At 39.8% G+C, this 16578-nt stretch overlaps 1 protein-coding gene across 2 annotated transcripts in view; it reads left to right on the forward strand.

The window, feature by feature from the left end:
• CHST9 (carbohydrate sulfotransferase 9) overlaps positions 1-16578 on the forward strand; it is an 84245-nt gene that overhangs the window by 59305 nt on the left and 8362 nt on the right. For both annotated transcript variants that reach the window (XM_085314343.1, XM_085314342.1), the window contains exon 4: positions 7786-7823. In XM_085314343.1, coding sequence (XP_085170469.1) covers positions 7786-7823 — 38 coding nt within the window. The remainder of the gene's footprint in view (positions 1-7785; positions 7824-16578) is intronic.

The raw sequence follows: 16578 nt of genomic DNA on the forward strand, positions 1-16578 counted from the left end.
TAGTTTTACAGTTGTTAATTTTCAATTTCAAAGGACTACTTGCTGCCACCTTTCCTTTTCCCCTTATTCTTTACCTACAGGATTGTCTTGCATATAATCTTCCTCCTAAGTGTGAGCAGCATTTTTCAGTGTGCAAGAGTYAGATTCTTATTGGAGAATATTTTACTTCCAAATGGAACACTTTCAGTGAAGTTATTTGAGTCAGTGTTCTAGGAGCAAGCTTTAAAGTAGCACATTTAGACCTTAAACAAAAAAAGTGGCAGATTCAGACAAATACCGTTTGTTAATATAGCCATAACTCAGAGAGAGCAGTAAATTGCAAGAGTGTTTGGTTTCATCACCACTGGTTACTTCCTGGCCTTATGTTGTATAGAAAATTCATCTCTCTYATTTCTGAAATACAGAAACTATAGACTAAGGCTTCCCATGGAGACTCTGCTGTGGTAGTCTATTTTGTAATTAATGCCAAGAAGCTGCATTTTCCATCTATGTGTGGACTTGCTGCATGCACATCTTGCATCTCTCTGCGTCTGATTCAGACCAGAGGAGCTTTGCTGCTGTTTATGGTGCAGCTGTCCTTGCAGATGAGTCAAAGGAAAGGCTCTGTAGGCATAACCCCATAGAAGCTTGTGTGGTGCTTGCCTTTGGCTCTGATGTCTTTATCTTCATCAACCATTTCCAGGCTGTTCAAATTAAGTTTATGTGGAGATGGTGTGTTTCAGAGCCAGATTTCAGACTATCCTTACAAAAAGTGACAGACTGATAGCTGACCCTCTCTAGGGTACACCATAATGAAAATCATGGCTCTGTGTGGCTTTGCCTCARCAGAGTTAATGTGACTGCAAATTTCAACTGCAGTCACGTTCCTCCTCTGGGTGGGGGCAGCCATATGTTCTTAATGCGGACAGAAACCAAGCGGGAACCAAAACCAAAGCCAAACTGCTGCAAAGTTTTAGCCCTAATGTCAGTGCAGAGCAGAGTCTGAGCTGCCTTAAAGCAGTAGCAGTGTATATGTCCTTAGCTTTATTTCTGTATGGGGTCTGTGAGTATGTAAGTGCACATGCCCTAGTTGATCTCCATAGTCTTTTCCTGTAGAGGAGCTCTTACCTTACTCTTTTTGTACTAAAAGCCAGATAGTTTTCCTTCAATGGAAGAAATCTGGGTTAATCATCCTTCATTTAACACGAAGAGAAAGCCTTAATATAGGAAGCTACCATGGACCTGTTGGACAGGTGGAAGTAACTTCTTTTGAGTCAAAGCCCAGAAATCTATTTTGTGGAAGATAGCCACATAAGCAGTTGAGCTTAACATGGGAGYGTAGTCAGGAAAGCATTTTAACAGATTATTTGACCTTTCCTCTAAACRATCATAGTATAAAGCAGCATTGATGTAGCTGGCAACATGAAAATGGAGACTGCTGGTCCATGGGTTTTCAAATGGAAAAGCAGTGGGACTTGCAGTTAGCAGCATGAGAGCTGAGGCAGTCCTTACCATAGGATTGGGAATGTATTGTGGTGAAGTTTGAAGAAATGTAGTCATCTACTGARCCAAAATTAACTAATCTTTGCCTGCCTAATTGCAGATGACTAGGAATCTATGATTTGTTGCTTAAGAGAGCAGGGATCCAAAAAAGGCATGAAGTAGTTAAATACAACAGAAAACATTTGCAAGCAGTTGAATACTAAGTTCTAAACCAAATTGAAACAAACTGTTTTTGTTGCTAGATACAGGATGAATGCCAATAGGCATTGAAAATACACATGATGTTCAGCTGGAAACCATCCAAAGCACCATATCAATATTGTACTAATGTTAAAATGAAATATGCTGCCTGGCATGCTTCCATTATCTCAAATATTCCATCCTTAAAGGAACACAGTGACAAACCTTTGCCTTCCCTTTCAACAGGTAATAAAATGCAACTTTCTAGAAGTTCTAGAAACTAGTTCTAGTTTCTAGAACTTCCTGCTAATTCAGGTAGCGGGCATACTGGCAGTGCTGGTCGAAAGAAAATGCTGAATCATTTGGAAATACTTGTCAATGCTGATGAGGGAGAGGGCAGGTAAAACTCCAAATTATAAACTAATTTATATTCTAACATTTCCTTGTCTTAAGTGTGATTATATACACAATGTTAGTCAATGGAGAATTTGGCTGAGGCATAGCTTTTTAAAACAGAATTGCACCCTCTCGACCTTTTTATGCCCGAAAGAATTGATGAATGAGGGCCTTCAATCCTATTAAAACTAATGTTTTTTTGTTAGACCAAGAGCATTCCCCTCCCCCCCCCTTTTTATTTTTTTATTACTGCTTTAGATGGAAGCTGAATGGTGTATGTTAATCAGCACAAGATGTTTGGCTACTAGAGCTTTCATAAGTGTTTGGTTTCCCAGGGTCCTTTGAACCACCCAGGGAACAGTTCTGCATCCTTATTAGAGATTGACAATTAAAGGTCTGTTTTCATATCAAAAGTAATCATGAAAAATTAGCTGAGGAGAYCTTGGAATGCTGTGAGAATTTCAGTGTTTTGAGATGGCCAACTTTCCTTCATTTGGTTCAATCAGTATCAACTTGGGTTTCTTTTTATGTTTCCTACTGCCAGGGCAACTTACGAGTTGGCGTTGTGACAACTGAGGAGGATTATGCAATACCATGAAGATGTGATTAATGCATTGTGGGCCACTGTAATCATATTCAGTTGCATAATTAGTGCAAAGGTGCAAAAGTAAGTTAAAGTAGGTTTTGAAGGTAGTACTATAAATAAGCAGTTTCAGTTTTCTGGATTCCGTGTTAGAAAAAGGACGTAAATGCTGCGCATATCTGAAGGAGTTGTGTTGCATCGTGTTTGTGGAGATTCTGTGATTAATTTACAGGAAATATTTGGTTCTGTCTTTAAATATTTTAGAGTCTTTACGTTCCAAATTACAGGCTACTTAACTAGGAAGGGGTGACACAAATTTTTTATGAGTCTGAAAAATAAACCTTACTGCTTTGTCCTCTGGCCCTGCGGCCACTGGGAAGAGCTGCAGAAGTTGGTCATGAATGGATGCTTTGGTTTCTTTCCACTCTTGAGAAACTACTCTGATAGATTAGGAAATCAGTAATGAAAATAGGATGGATCACAACCACATAGGTCTCTTGTGTTTAGATTAATAAAAATAAAGTCAAAAGCTCTTAGTGTGTCCGTCCACAAACTGGAAACACAAAATTAAACTGATATTAGAATATCAGATTTCTTCCCCAAAGCTGATTTCCTTGTATTGCCATTCCCACTTGTAGGAAAGCGATCATGGCTGTTGCAGAGGAAAACTGAGCTTTTTCATGTGCTGAGGGTCTCCCTTGCCTTCTGGGATTTTCCCCATTTTTCTCTTTCTGGTTGGAAATCCTCAGACACTGGGAACAGGGACACAAACACGGAATTCCTGTTCTTCCCCTGCCTTCTCTTCATGCTAAAAATATTGGTAGGATTATTTGAAGACTTAAAGAACCAAACCTTTTATTCCACCTCATTCTCTTTATTGATGTTGATGATAATGTTTTAAGGTATAAATTGAGACTTGATTTTTGGAAAAAAAGAAAMCCCTTGTTCCTAGGACTTGCAGCAGTCACGTCACATAAATTGGCAGACCAGTACGTTTAAAAGGATTTTACACCCTAATTAAATGCAGTAGTACTTTTTCACCTTTTGAAATGAAACTTTTTTTTTTTCTTTCTTTTGCTATATACTGAAGGATTTTGACAGCATGTTTGTTCCCTGATGTATCCAACTACTTGGACATAAGAAACAGCATCAAGTTGTTATTTGTTCTGTTTGTACTTGTATTTCCAATCTGAATCTTTTGTACCTGGTGATCTGAATTATATTTGAGCTGGAAGTAGTTTAACATTCAAAAGAATTACAGCAGATTAATCTGTAAACCTGCACAAATATCACATTCCTTTGTATGGAGGTAAGCAGGACATAGTGTGCTTAATTATGTGGTGTTCTCTGTGTAGGTTGTACTTGTAAGGCTGAGGAGTCCACGTTGCAGTTCCTCGTGACAGCATCAGTTGTGACATGCTCTTGTGTCTTGCATTGGTCAGGTACATTATAAAGCATGCATTATTCTCTCACTAAGGTAATTTTCTGTATTATAAGAAGAAAGCAAAGAATTGAAAACCCTGGAAACAGGATGTTGATGCCCTGGAAACAGGAATTAGTGTACTAATTAGTGAATGAAAATACAGAGAAATCCTTAAAAGAATGTTTGTTGTAAATGTTTTTTTCTTAAGTGATATAGCTTGAGGTCAACCCGATGAGGCCATTTATTTCAACTATCCAAAACCAAACCAAGGTATTATTTTACATTTTTTGTGGATGGAGAGACATTACTTTAGAGTTACTTAACATGCAAATCACTAGAGATAAATTTGGGGTTACAAACAATGGGCTTGTTTCTCCAGCTCAGGATTCCAAAGTTGCATCAGTTTAGCCTCAGTTAGAGTGTCAGGAGAGTAGAGTCTCAACCAACAAGAATCTTTGTGCTGGTAAATACATGTATTTTGACTAAATGTATCATTGGTACATGGTTGTCTATGATTAAGGCCTTCTGATTTGATTTTATTCTCAAGTCTTGTCAGATGGCACTATTGAGCTGATTTTGCCGTATGACAGGTAGAAAAAACAATTTTTAATATAGTAGTTAAAATATAGGAGGAGAACAATCCGTTCACATGTAAACTGATTTGTGGAAGATGTGCTTTTGGACTACATGGGCTACCTGCTGTGCAACTTCCATATGAATTTCCAGATGGCAGTAAATCTCCCAATTAGTTTGATGTTCATGCATTCATTCATCTTGCATGAGCTGCCACCACAATGGCTCTGGAGAAACTGGTATAAAAGTTGAACTTAGTGTGTGTAGGTCTACAAGTAATGAAACTTCTGGTACATTTCAAGAATGGTGTGAATATCTTGAGACTAATCCAGGTGTTGCTTGTGGGACTGGCTAGCATATTGTGAATATTTTGGTCAAATTGCCTCATATTCTTTGAGTCTGGAGCTGTCTCTCTAGTGGAACTCCTCCAGTGCTTCTACTGAATGCTAGCAGGCTGGCTTAGAAATGACAAGGCACATAAACAGAAACATTCTTCTCAAAAATGAGTGTGTCATATATAAATTACAGATTAGTGACTATTTGCTGTATGAGTAAACAGGGAATTAAAACGGGGGGGGTGGCAGGAGAAGAAGTTGCAGTTAGTGTCAGTAGCAAAGCCGCCTTCRTCCACGGTTGTTGTCAGCCAAAAGTTGAAACTCCTCTCAGTTCTGTGTGTTTGCTGTGGAGTGCCAAATCCTTTAAGGATCCATGTTAAGATACAGCATTCTTAGTCCTTTTAAAATCCCCCCCCCCCCTTTTTTTTCTTTTTTGCTTAAGGTGAGTTCTGAAGGGACATTTTTATTTCGTAGTTGCTAGTTTCAAAGGATTATCTCTTTCAAACTTGATAATAATCTATTGTCAATGAGGAAGAGAGAAATAAGAGACTTTTATTGATGCTAAGGAAGAAGAAAGTATTGTTTTGTGTGTTCGTGGGGGTTTTGCACTTTTTTGTAGTTTTTGTCCTTAAAACAAAAGTACGGTACACACCAGTATTTTGCAGGCTTCATGATAAAAGGTGCCAATGTATATCCACCTTAATTCGCTGTATCTCTTATTACGGACCTCAGCCTCTTCTGAGTGAACTGCTGACTTTACCAGATTCATTGAGTTGTTCTGATGAGGACAAGGGTCATGTAGTGAATAAATGGAGAATAAGTAGTCAGTTTGCTGGTGCCCTTGAATTTGATCTCCTTTCTATCTTTAACTGGCTGGTCAATCTCTGTCCTGTTTAACCCATGTCATCATTACTAGTTTATCCTACACTTAGGCAACTGCTTTTTCRTTGGTACTGTTGTACTTAAATCAACAAAAAAAAAGAACTAAGAATGATGCCATAAATTCTTCACATTTTCCTTAACAGTGTCAGCAATGGTCAGAAAGGTCTTTCCSAGTCTTTTTGTTCATTTTTATATTTGTCTGAGGTAGAAACCACAGGTTTGATTGATATTGCAATTTGCATCTTGAGGCATGACTGTAAATACAATGGCATGTAAGGCTACTCTTGCAGAGCTCACTTCTCCCTCTGGGCTGACTTTAGAAACTCATTGATGTCACTTCCTTCCTCAGTCAACAAGTGAATTTTCACTAATTCTCAAGACCAGCTGTCCATGCTGTCAACAGAAAGTTATTAAAATTCCTTTAAAGTGAATCAAAATAGCCTAAAAACAAATGTACTGGGAAACAGGAAAGCATCAGTATTCAAAGTCCACAAACCTTTGAGCAAAATAGTGTTGATCTAACCAGAGATTTCAAACAYTCTGCTTTCCTAGCAACTTGTATATCATTAGAGAATGCTAAAAACACATATTCCTTTAATCTTCTATTACCAACAATCTATTTGGTTAAAAAATTAGTTATAAGAATAAATTCCATTACTCTCAAATATGATCTTAGTGAACAAGGGAATACTTTCGGGGAAATCTCCCCTCAATGATATTTCTTTATTTTTTTCTTGGAGACAGAAAAGCATTATTTTTATATTTAGCAAACAAAAACACAACACAAGCATGGAGGAAATAATTATCATAAGAGACCATCTTATAAGATAGCCTGCAGTGATTACCTTTATCTAAATCATCTRTAATGCTTTCCTTAAGAAGCGTATTCTTGGGAACCAGTAGAGAAGATGATTTTTAAAAACTGTATCTTATGCCATACACAGYAGTACAATGAAATTCTGTTGAAATGGAGCAACATTTTCAGTCCTGAAAGAGGCGGCCACCAGGGCTATGCAGAAATAGGCTCCTCTGCCAGTTAATAGTGACACTGACAGGTTGTAAACAGCATCCTATCGTTATTACCCCAAAACACTCTGATGGATACATGTAGACCTATCTGGATAGGTAAGTGTGAAATTCCTGACTTTCCCCAATATGTGCTGATGGTCTCCRATAGCAAAGGGAGAGTAATTGAAACCAGCTGCTCTTCCACCAGCTACTGCGTGGTAGCAGTTAATGAGGCCAGAGCGCTGTCCTTTTGGATCGGAAAGGAAAGAATAGGATTGGGACGTCATTGCTCATAGGGTCGCGGGTGGTTGTAGGAAAAGCAGTGTTCTGCCGAGGCTTTGGTCGTGTCAACAGTGCTGAGCACCGCTGCAGAAGGCAGCCAGGATGAGTGAGCAAGGCCATAATTCAACTCGCCACTTTGTGCCGGATTGTCAGGGGAGGATTTCTTCTTTTAGCCAGCTGGTGGCTGACTTCAGTCGTCACGCACACACAAACTGGTATCGCCATTAACTGCAGAGGCCACTCTTCTCCTCAGATGGTCAGATCAGGAGCTGGATGCTGCCAACGTCTCAGTCACATATTCCTTGCAAAGTTACTTGAGGGGCTTCTTTGTGCATGTTTGAAATTTGTTTTCTTAACTTTGAATGTTGTAATGCCTTGTGGGGTACCAGGCTAGTAAGCCTGGCTTCCTAGCTCAGCCGTCTTTTTATAACATCTTGAAGAAGATGAGTTGCTTTCACTTTCACCACTTTAAGTGGATTTCCATTTTGAAGGTTTTTCCAAGTCATTTACACTTGGTAAACTCTGCTGTTTAACTAGAACCTGTTTGATTTCTTTTTTTTGACTTCACCATTTTTGTAGCATGTGTGTATGTTTGTATTCATTAAAATATGTACAAACTAATTATTTTCATTCTCTTTCAGTGTCTGGAGAAAAATTGCAACAACAGATAATTAATCAGGTATTTTGACATTTTCATACTTTTTGTTACTTAATTTTTCTAATAGAAGAATTGTAACAAGTACAAAGAAGAGAACTTCATAGGACTAACTAAAATTAACTGTATGGATATGTAAAATATGAKGTATCAGACCATGGTCTGGCTCTGCAGATGTGTTGAATTCACAAGAGTAACCATCTTTTTGATTTAAATATGAGATTTGCCACTTAGGCAGTTTAGTACATCTCCTTATTGATGTGTTGAAGGTGAGGATACAGATAATYAACAATTTGTCCACTGTATCAAATTTTGTCACACAGACCTKTGAGGATTTTTTTGTTTTGTTTTGTTTTAATTAATGGTTTAGTTCTTTTGTTTGCTAGCATTGCTCTAAAAAGCCAGGAAGCTATTGGTATGAAATATGCGCACACCACAGGTAGATTATGCCTTTCAATGTTGTTCAGGTTTCATTTCTACCATGAATTTTCATTGAGGCTTCACTAAACTGTGGCATTGCTTGTGGAGGTATTTTCTATTCTGTCTTTATTACTGTATCAATTAGAGGAAATTATTTGAAAAACAACTCTTTAATATTCTTATTTAGCATTTCTATGTCAGGAAAATAATACAAGGAACTATGTTGAAATAAAGCTTCCTTTAACCAGAAAGACAGGAGGAAAGCCATAGTGTGCTTTTTTGAAATGTATGCTAGTCCTGAATGAAAAAAACTAACTTGTACAGAAGGCACATTCACATTTCTCATTCACAGCTTGTTGTCCTTTTACTGAAGTTGTTATCCAAATGGCATGAAAACAGATATTTTTAGCATTTGTGAGATTTATTTTGAAAAGACATTTACAAACATTTTAATGACTGCTTTTTATACCAGCAGCAGTCTTCAGAGTAGCTATTGATGTGCACAAAACCTTGGGTTTTTTTCAGCTTTTGTGTTCATTCACATCCCTGACCCRTTAGAAGGGGCGGTGCTAAAGGGCTACAGAAGGGCTTTGTTGTCTCATGCTCTTCACTGCCTTCTGAAGAAGGAAGGAGGTGACTAGAAACTGTAATGGCCATTTTCAATATAGGTGTGACTAAGAAAGGAAGCAACTTGAAAGATGCGGCTAGTAGGAGTAGACGAATTTATAGCAGCCCACTGGTGTGAATACCTGATAGTTTTACATGTCACCACCAGTATAACAGCCCTTATCCTACCTTTGGTGGGCTTTCTTCCARGTCCTAAATTTAGGTATTGAGCATCATAATGTCCATTTACCTAACTTTTATCAGTGATCTGATTATCTAAACAAGGGCTAACTAGCCCAGTGATTACCCACCTAAGAGGTTTGTACACARCCTCATTTGGGTCGAAAAACATTTCGCCTGCTGTGGCAGAGCACTGTGCTGATGTTGCTATATCATTTATGTTCTCTGAGCTGGCACCACTCCTGACCAAATAAACCCTTTGGGTCTGGAGGCTTGCAGGAAGCCTGGTCCTGAGATAACTAGTAATAGCCATAGCTTTCTTTTGTCRGAATTGTTATAATCTTCCCATTATCCTGAATAATGGGTGACTGAACATATTTAGCCCATAATACMTCATTACATCAGGCAAAGAAAATTATTCATTTTTTTTCATAAGCAAATGTAGAACTGTTCAGAAACTTCATGGAAATTGCGTGCTTTTGCTGAGAATTTGTATCCTAAAACAAGAGTAATTAACTTGTATAAATTGTATTTGAAAATTAACTTGAAATGTTTTATGAAAACACTTTTGGGAGTGCTTATTGGCCAGAAGGGGGGGCAGTTGTATTTAAAACACAACTTGAGGCTACTTTGGCAGAGCTGGGGATGTCTAATTGGAGACCTAACTCCGCACGTTTTCTATGTCAAAATCAGTTCAGTGGACGATACTGACTTTCTCTGGGGAAGAGCATGTTGTGATAAATAGTACATTTGTCACAATTGCAAAGGATGGATTAGATGCCATACTTTGTGCGTCTGGCCTTGGTCCTTCCCTGCTTGCCACTGCCTTGCCTTCCTGGAATTGTTCATGAGCTCTGTCTGTAGTTAGCTAAGAAACATCTAATTTTACAGTAGAATTGAGATGCATTACTGTGGTGGTGGGTGTACCCAGASAAAACTGTAAAAAGTTGGTTTGGGGGCAAATGGTAAGACAGTAATTTTAAATGGATGCTAATTAAGCTGTTGATACTCTACTCCACAGCTAACCTTCTTTGAACTTCCAAGAAATAGAAGAATATTTTAAATTAGAACACAATCTTATTTTCAAGCCTGTAATCTAGGGCATCATTGCAGAGGTACTATGTGTTTGATCTGAAATAATACTACTTCAAACAAATGTAAATGGGGTGGATTCTTCCATGGAAGGACTCTGTTTATTTTCAATACTGAAGTAGAAATTTTTATATTCAGTATCAAAATCCTTACTTGGCTTAAACTTCTGTAGTTCCACTTAAATCAGTGCATCACCACTGAGATAAACTGTCTGCCAGATAGTTTAGTGGGAGAGAAGTTGTTCTTCAGAAGATAAATGGTGTTACAATTTGACAGAAGCAGGAGTGTAAAGGGGCAGATATCAAGGAATGTCATATTGAGAGGTGACTGAAAAAAAGGGGAAGGGACTAGGAAGCAATAAAGCTGCTGTCTTAGTGGTCTCCTGCTAGGTTAAACCCTCACCAACTGTGGGGATTTGTGACACCTTACATCCTGAAGACCTCTGTTGTTTTCTGTTTGGTTCTTAGTTCTTTCTAAAATTTTAGCAAAGTTTGGTGAAATATGGCATCGCTATATCGCCAAGGTATTCTGCTTCCAAAAAATGCCTTGAGTGTGGTTATCACCTTCACTGGTTCTTGTTCCGTTGAACTCAARGCATCTGCTGGTTTTTCTTGGGCACCTTTTTGTCATTTAGATATGTAAGAATGTATGTATGTTTAACTGCAGCCTCTTCCACAGCTTGAGTAGAGTCATCCAATCTGTCCTCTTTGCAGTGAAATTGCAGGCCAGGTTAGCAGGCTGGCTGTTGGGAGTCCTCCACAATATCTTTATTGTTGTTTTGTCCCTGAGGAGCTCTTTCCTCAAGGCAAAGCTCTCTTGCAGTGGCATAGCCATTTCTAAGAGTCTTTGAACATCTCTGTCAGGGAGCGTTTCCATTTCTGCGCATGGGGATGAGCAATGATCATGGATGATTTGTTCATCCTTCAGTATCCACATGGTATAACAAACCTACCTCAGTATGAGTAAAAGCTTTGCAGTTCGGTCCAGACACCTTGCCTTCTCTTGCACTCTGCTGTGCTCTACTTCAGTACTCTGTCCCTTCCATCTTTTCATGTGGCCTAGCTAGCAGAAGCTCCATGTGTGCTCGTTTCCAAGTGCTGCTTCGTTGTGCTTTCGTAGTGAGGTGGGCATGTTCGTTGCTTCTATTATCCCAGTCCTGTGTTCACATTCCTCAGTGTTACTTTATTCCTCAAAGTAGGAGTTCGATAATTCCCCAAAGAGTGAGTGCATTTAGTCCACTAAACAAACTAAACTGTTATTTCATTTTCCCGTGTTTCATATAATCATAGAATAGTTAAGTTTGGGAGAGACCTCTGGAGATTGTCTGGCCCAACCCACCTGCTCAAAGCAAGATCGGCTAGAGCAGATTGCTCAGGACAGTGTCCAGCCAGGTTGTGAATATTTCCACGAACTGAGATTCCACAGCCTCTCTGGGCAATCTATGCCAGTGCTCAATCACCTTCATGGTAAAAAAGTTTTCTGTTATGTTCGGCTAGAATTTCGTGTGTTTCAGTTTGTGCCCATTGTCTCTCATCTTGTTACTGGGCACCACTRACCATGTCTATTTTAGCCCATTCCATTAGATATGTATAAACAGTGCCAAACATGTTCCAAAATCTGCTCTCCTGATGTCCAAGGTTGTAATCCTTCTTTTTCTCTTGGTCCCTTCTTGTAGGATCCTGAACTCCATCTCATGGTCACTGCAGCCAAGGCTACCCACAGCCTTCACATCCCTGCCCAATTCTTCCTTGTTTGCGAGTATGAGGTCCAGCAGAACATGTACCCTTGTCGGCTCCTTGATCACCTGTGCCAGAAAGTTGTCATCAGTGGAGTTCAGAAACCTCCCTGCTGAGCTGCCCTTCCAGCAGATACCAGGGTAGTTCAAATCCCCCGTGAGGACCGAGGCCTGCAAGTTTGAGGCTCCTTTTGATTGTATGAAGGTGACCTCATCTATTTCCTGACCAGGTCTGTGGCAGATACCCATCACAATGTTGCCCAGGTTTGTCTGCCCACTAATCCTGACCCATGAGCTCTCAGCTGGCTCACTGTGCATCCCTAGGCAGAGCTCCAGGCATCCCTGCTGCTCTTTTGCCTAAGAAAGCTTCGCTTTCTTGCTATCCCAGCCTTTCTTCATAAAGAGTCTGTATCCATCCATGGCAGTACTCCAGCCAGATGAGCTGTCCCACGGTGTTTCTGGGATCCTAATGAGATCGTAGCACTGCAACTGCACAGAGATCTCTGTTTCCTCCTGTTTGTTTCCCATGCTGCATGAATTAGTGGATGGGCACTTCAGGGAGGCCCCTAGTCATGCTGATTTCCCAGAAAAAGTGCAAGAGCTTTCCACATCATGCTGTYGCATGGGCACTTCCTTATTTGTGTATGTATGCTTGAGGTGGGCTGCCTTCAGCCATATTTTCTTGATTATGAGGTCCCTCTGCACACTCTACTTGACAACAAGCAGCAGAAGTTGCATTTTTTTCAGATCATTACATGAGATCTGATCAGGACAGGACAGGATGGGATCTGGACAGGAAAATGGTTCACATCTGCAGACAGAAATCTAGTGCCCTGCACATAACATTTTCTTTCTTCTAAGCTGATAAAGGCTGCTGCTAATACCTTCCTCTGTCCTTTAAAGTTTAGATGATGCAGTAATCCTTCACTGATGAAATAATATATAGTACAGAGATAGTGAAACTCTGAAAAATACAGAAGGAAGTATTATTCAAATAAGAACAGCAGACACTTGTATTTGAAAACCTTCTCAGTATCCCTCTGAAGGAAACCATTTCTGAGGCTCAATAAATAGGAATATATATGCAGTACGTACSAGGATGTTAAAATAAATATATCTTTGTTTTTATGAGGAACAATTCTTCTTCTGGAAAAACAAGGACTAGCATGTKCAACAGGCTAAGTCCGGATGTTGAGCACAAGTATTAGAATTAATGATATGAGGTATGAGGAATAAAAGACAAGATGGGCCAGTTAAGTTGAGTTGCGATCCTGACTCTGTTTGCCAGCTGTCAGTTCTCACTCTGTAAAATGGTGAGGGCTGTTCACTAGTATTGTACAGAAATTAGCAATATTTACATGAGGTAGGCAGTTATCATCTGTCCTTATTTTGCAGACATGGAAAAATGAAGTGTGAAGGTCAAGTGGCTTGCTCAGAGTTTTGAAACCAAAATCTGTGGCTCTGGCCTATGTGTCTACTTGTAACCACAAGGCASTTCTCCAATTAGTCTTCCACTTCAAAGAGGGATTGGGATTGAACAAGTTAGTGTTTGTGTGGCAAACTGAAGCTCTGTAGTGCTACTTATAGATTAATGCATGCTAAGAAGATAGCCATGCAAAACCTGCCACAGAATAAGCTGRGATGTTTCTTCTTATCTGTGATAAATGCGAGGTGAAAATAGTGTACGTCACTTTACACTTAACATGAAGGGAGAGTGTGTGCAATGGATAGTTCCTGTTGCAAATTCACAGTCTGTCTTGTCTCGCAGTAATTTTTGCGTATGATCAATCCTTAAGTATTACTGGTCTTGTAAACTCAAAGCACATGAAATTGTCTAAAAGTGTATGTAGGCAGCYGAATTCAGGTGTCTGTCTCATACTGGAAAATAAGTGTGTTTACCTGCAGACAAGATGGAAATGGATTCTGTTTACCAGCAAAATATCCCTGTGGATCTTACTGCAGCCACTAATGTGAGAAATATTGCCATATGTGCAAAAGTACAGTGTTATATTACGARCCTGTCTTCTCAAAAGGGATGGTAGTTTTTGTGGGGAAGGAGTACAGTTGTTTATTTGTCTTCATTTTTACATCTTTCTGGTTATAAATGCCATTGGTTCCCTAGGGAAACTTTTCAGGCACATTGCCCAGCCATCTCCCTGTCAATGCCTTCCCRTTAACATTTGAACCCAGGACCAATTTTAGCCTACTTTAATGAGGAGCTAAGAGGAGAGCTCAAAGATGTGCAGAGTGGCGGCTGGTTAGAGGAGAAAATATTGTCCTCATCGAGGAAAAGACAGTCATATTGCAGCTCCGTATCAATTTCAGGAGGGGGCCGAGGGCTGACCAGGGAGCTGAATATGGCTGTATGGCCTCTGTGTTGCCTGCTGCTGGGAGATGGGGAAGGACAGGAGCCGGGAGCACTGGCCAGGGAGACACAGGATAGGGGAAATATGATATAAGCCCCTGCAAAACCAGGCCCTCACTTGTTTTGCTGCTTGTAAGAACAGCTTGTTGAACAGCTTGTTTGTACCTTAATATTTGCAGCTGAAATAATTCTTTTAAAGTAATTGTTGGAAAGGATTTGGTGTGTGGTTCAAAGCCCTTTGTGCCTAGAATTGCRTTGTGTTCCATTTATAACACATGCTTGTTGCCCTGGTTGTGCATGCAGATGTCTTAACAGGCATCCAAGATCCACATTTGACTAATCAGAAGAACACCTAAGCGCTAAGTCTTCATTGTAGTTCAGGAGGGCAAATTAGGAATGAAACTGAAAAAATCAGTTTCRATTGAATTCTAAAGTTCAACCCAGGTCCAGAGCTCTGAAAACCTCTGCTCATTTGTGACCTACCAGGATGGGCAGCTGAGCCTGGCAGGCTTGTTCCTCTGCATGTGTGGATAAGCCCCAGTGTTGGCAGGACTGATCCAACCCAGGCCCCTCCTAGGAATCTAYAAATGCACATATCAGCAGAAAAGTGTACACCTGACAGGTTATGTGAAGAGCAGGCATGCCATGCTATCTTCTTAAAACAGCTTTGCCATGACTGCTGTAGTCACTGACTTACTTTTCAAAGACATCTCTGATGTAGAGAGCTGCAGATTCATTTGCTCCCTCTGCCTAAGGTGGTTCAAGCCTACAACCTCCAGAGTTAAATGTCCTGGAGTCTGATAATCCTCTCTAGAGATACATATTGAACCTGGGCAGGCAGACAGTGTCTCCCACGGTGGGGTGGATACTCCTAACCACCACGTGCCAGGACTCTGCCCCTGCTACCTCTGGATAGGGAGATGTTAATGTCTAGCCTCAGGTGTCAGCCCTWGTCCTCGGGGAGGAAAACAGATGTTGTTTAAAGACGTGTGCTCAGAAATGCCTGCCTGGCTTGAGTTGTGAACATACAGGAAGCATTACTTATTTTCCATCTTCATAATATGACCGTGTATATGAAATACTATGTACTTGGAAGTGATGATTTTGAGAATTGCATTTGTCAACAGAGGGAGATGTTTAGATTATTTTACTTGCTTCTGTGCTTTAAGTTATGATAAAATAGGCACATGGACATTGTTTAATGAGCTCAAATATGAGACCAATATGTAATATATTGAGATTACCTGAAAATGTGTCATCTTCAGATTTAAACTCCCTATATAAATAAAATAAATCTGCAAGTCAGCAGAACTGGAGAATCTTTTTTTCTAATAGTCTTCTTCATAAAATGAGTATCTTGTGCTTAGTTTGAGTCCATTTTGAATTTCGTGTTGTTTAAGCTGCTTTGTTATGAGTTCCTATAGAACTCATGAGTTTCCATATAGAAATCAGAGTGAGTATTGAGTGAAAATTTCTGGTCACTGACTGCAGTGGCTGACTTTGTATATTGTAGTAATAAAACCTAAGGAGGAGGACTGAACTCAGAATTTGAAAACTGTCAAAACATGGTAGATTATTGGTACCCAAAATGAGCAAGGCTGCATAGGAAGGAGACAAGGCTGAACTTGGCCAGCTGTAAGTGTTCCACKATCTAAAAGTTGCTTTTTTCTAACAAAACATTTTGGCAACATATCTCAAGACAAGCACTCTATGTAATCTGAATGCACTTTCTGCCTAAACACAAGTTTACTGGGTCAWAGCAGCTCTATGCTTATTTAAAAATCTGTGGGTTGTGCAGTGAAAAAACCCAGGTCCATTAAATTGTTGTTGGAAAGCTAGAGAGATACCTTCAGTGTTGTGCTATCCAGAAGGCAAATAATCATTACTGTTGACCTTGAGACTTCTTCAGTAGGCTGGAGATAGTAAGGGGGTGGGACAATTATATTTAGTTTCAATACTTTTTGCAGTTGCCTTGGTGAATCTTTAATCTGTTGTACAAACTTACATGACCTTGCAAGTTTCTGATAACCATGGCATCTTATTTGGGACTTTTTCTATTGGACTGTGCCTTGATCTTCTTATCCTTACCTTTTTTGAGCATGTTTTGGAGAAATCAAAGGTTTTGCCTGTGAGGGCAGATACAGGAGGAAATTAGTTCCAGATTTGAACAAGAATTGGCAAGTAAATTAGAGATTTATTTCCTTCATTCAGATTGCTGGCCATACAGATCAGCTTGTTGAGGTGGCTTATGCAGRCTGTCTTGCTTCATTAGCCTGGGTGACTGTACTTTCTGCCTATAAAGGCAGGACAGCAAGGAGAGGAGGGGAGCCCAAAGCAGCACCTGTGCTGTATCTGGGAGGGCCTTGGGCAAAGACTAGAAA

This window comes from Rhea americana, unplaced genomic scaffold, assembly GCF_003343005.1.
Source record: "Rhea americana isolate MKP2758 unplaced genomic scaffold, rheAme1 scaffold_40, whole genome shotgun sequence".
NCBI lineage: Eukaryota > Metazoa > Chordata > Aves > Rheiformes > Rheidae > Rhea > Rhea americana.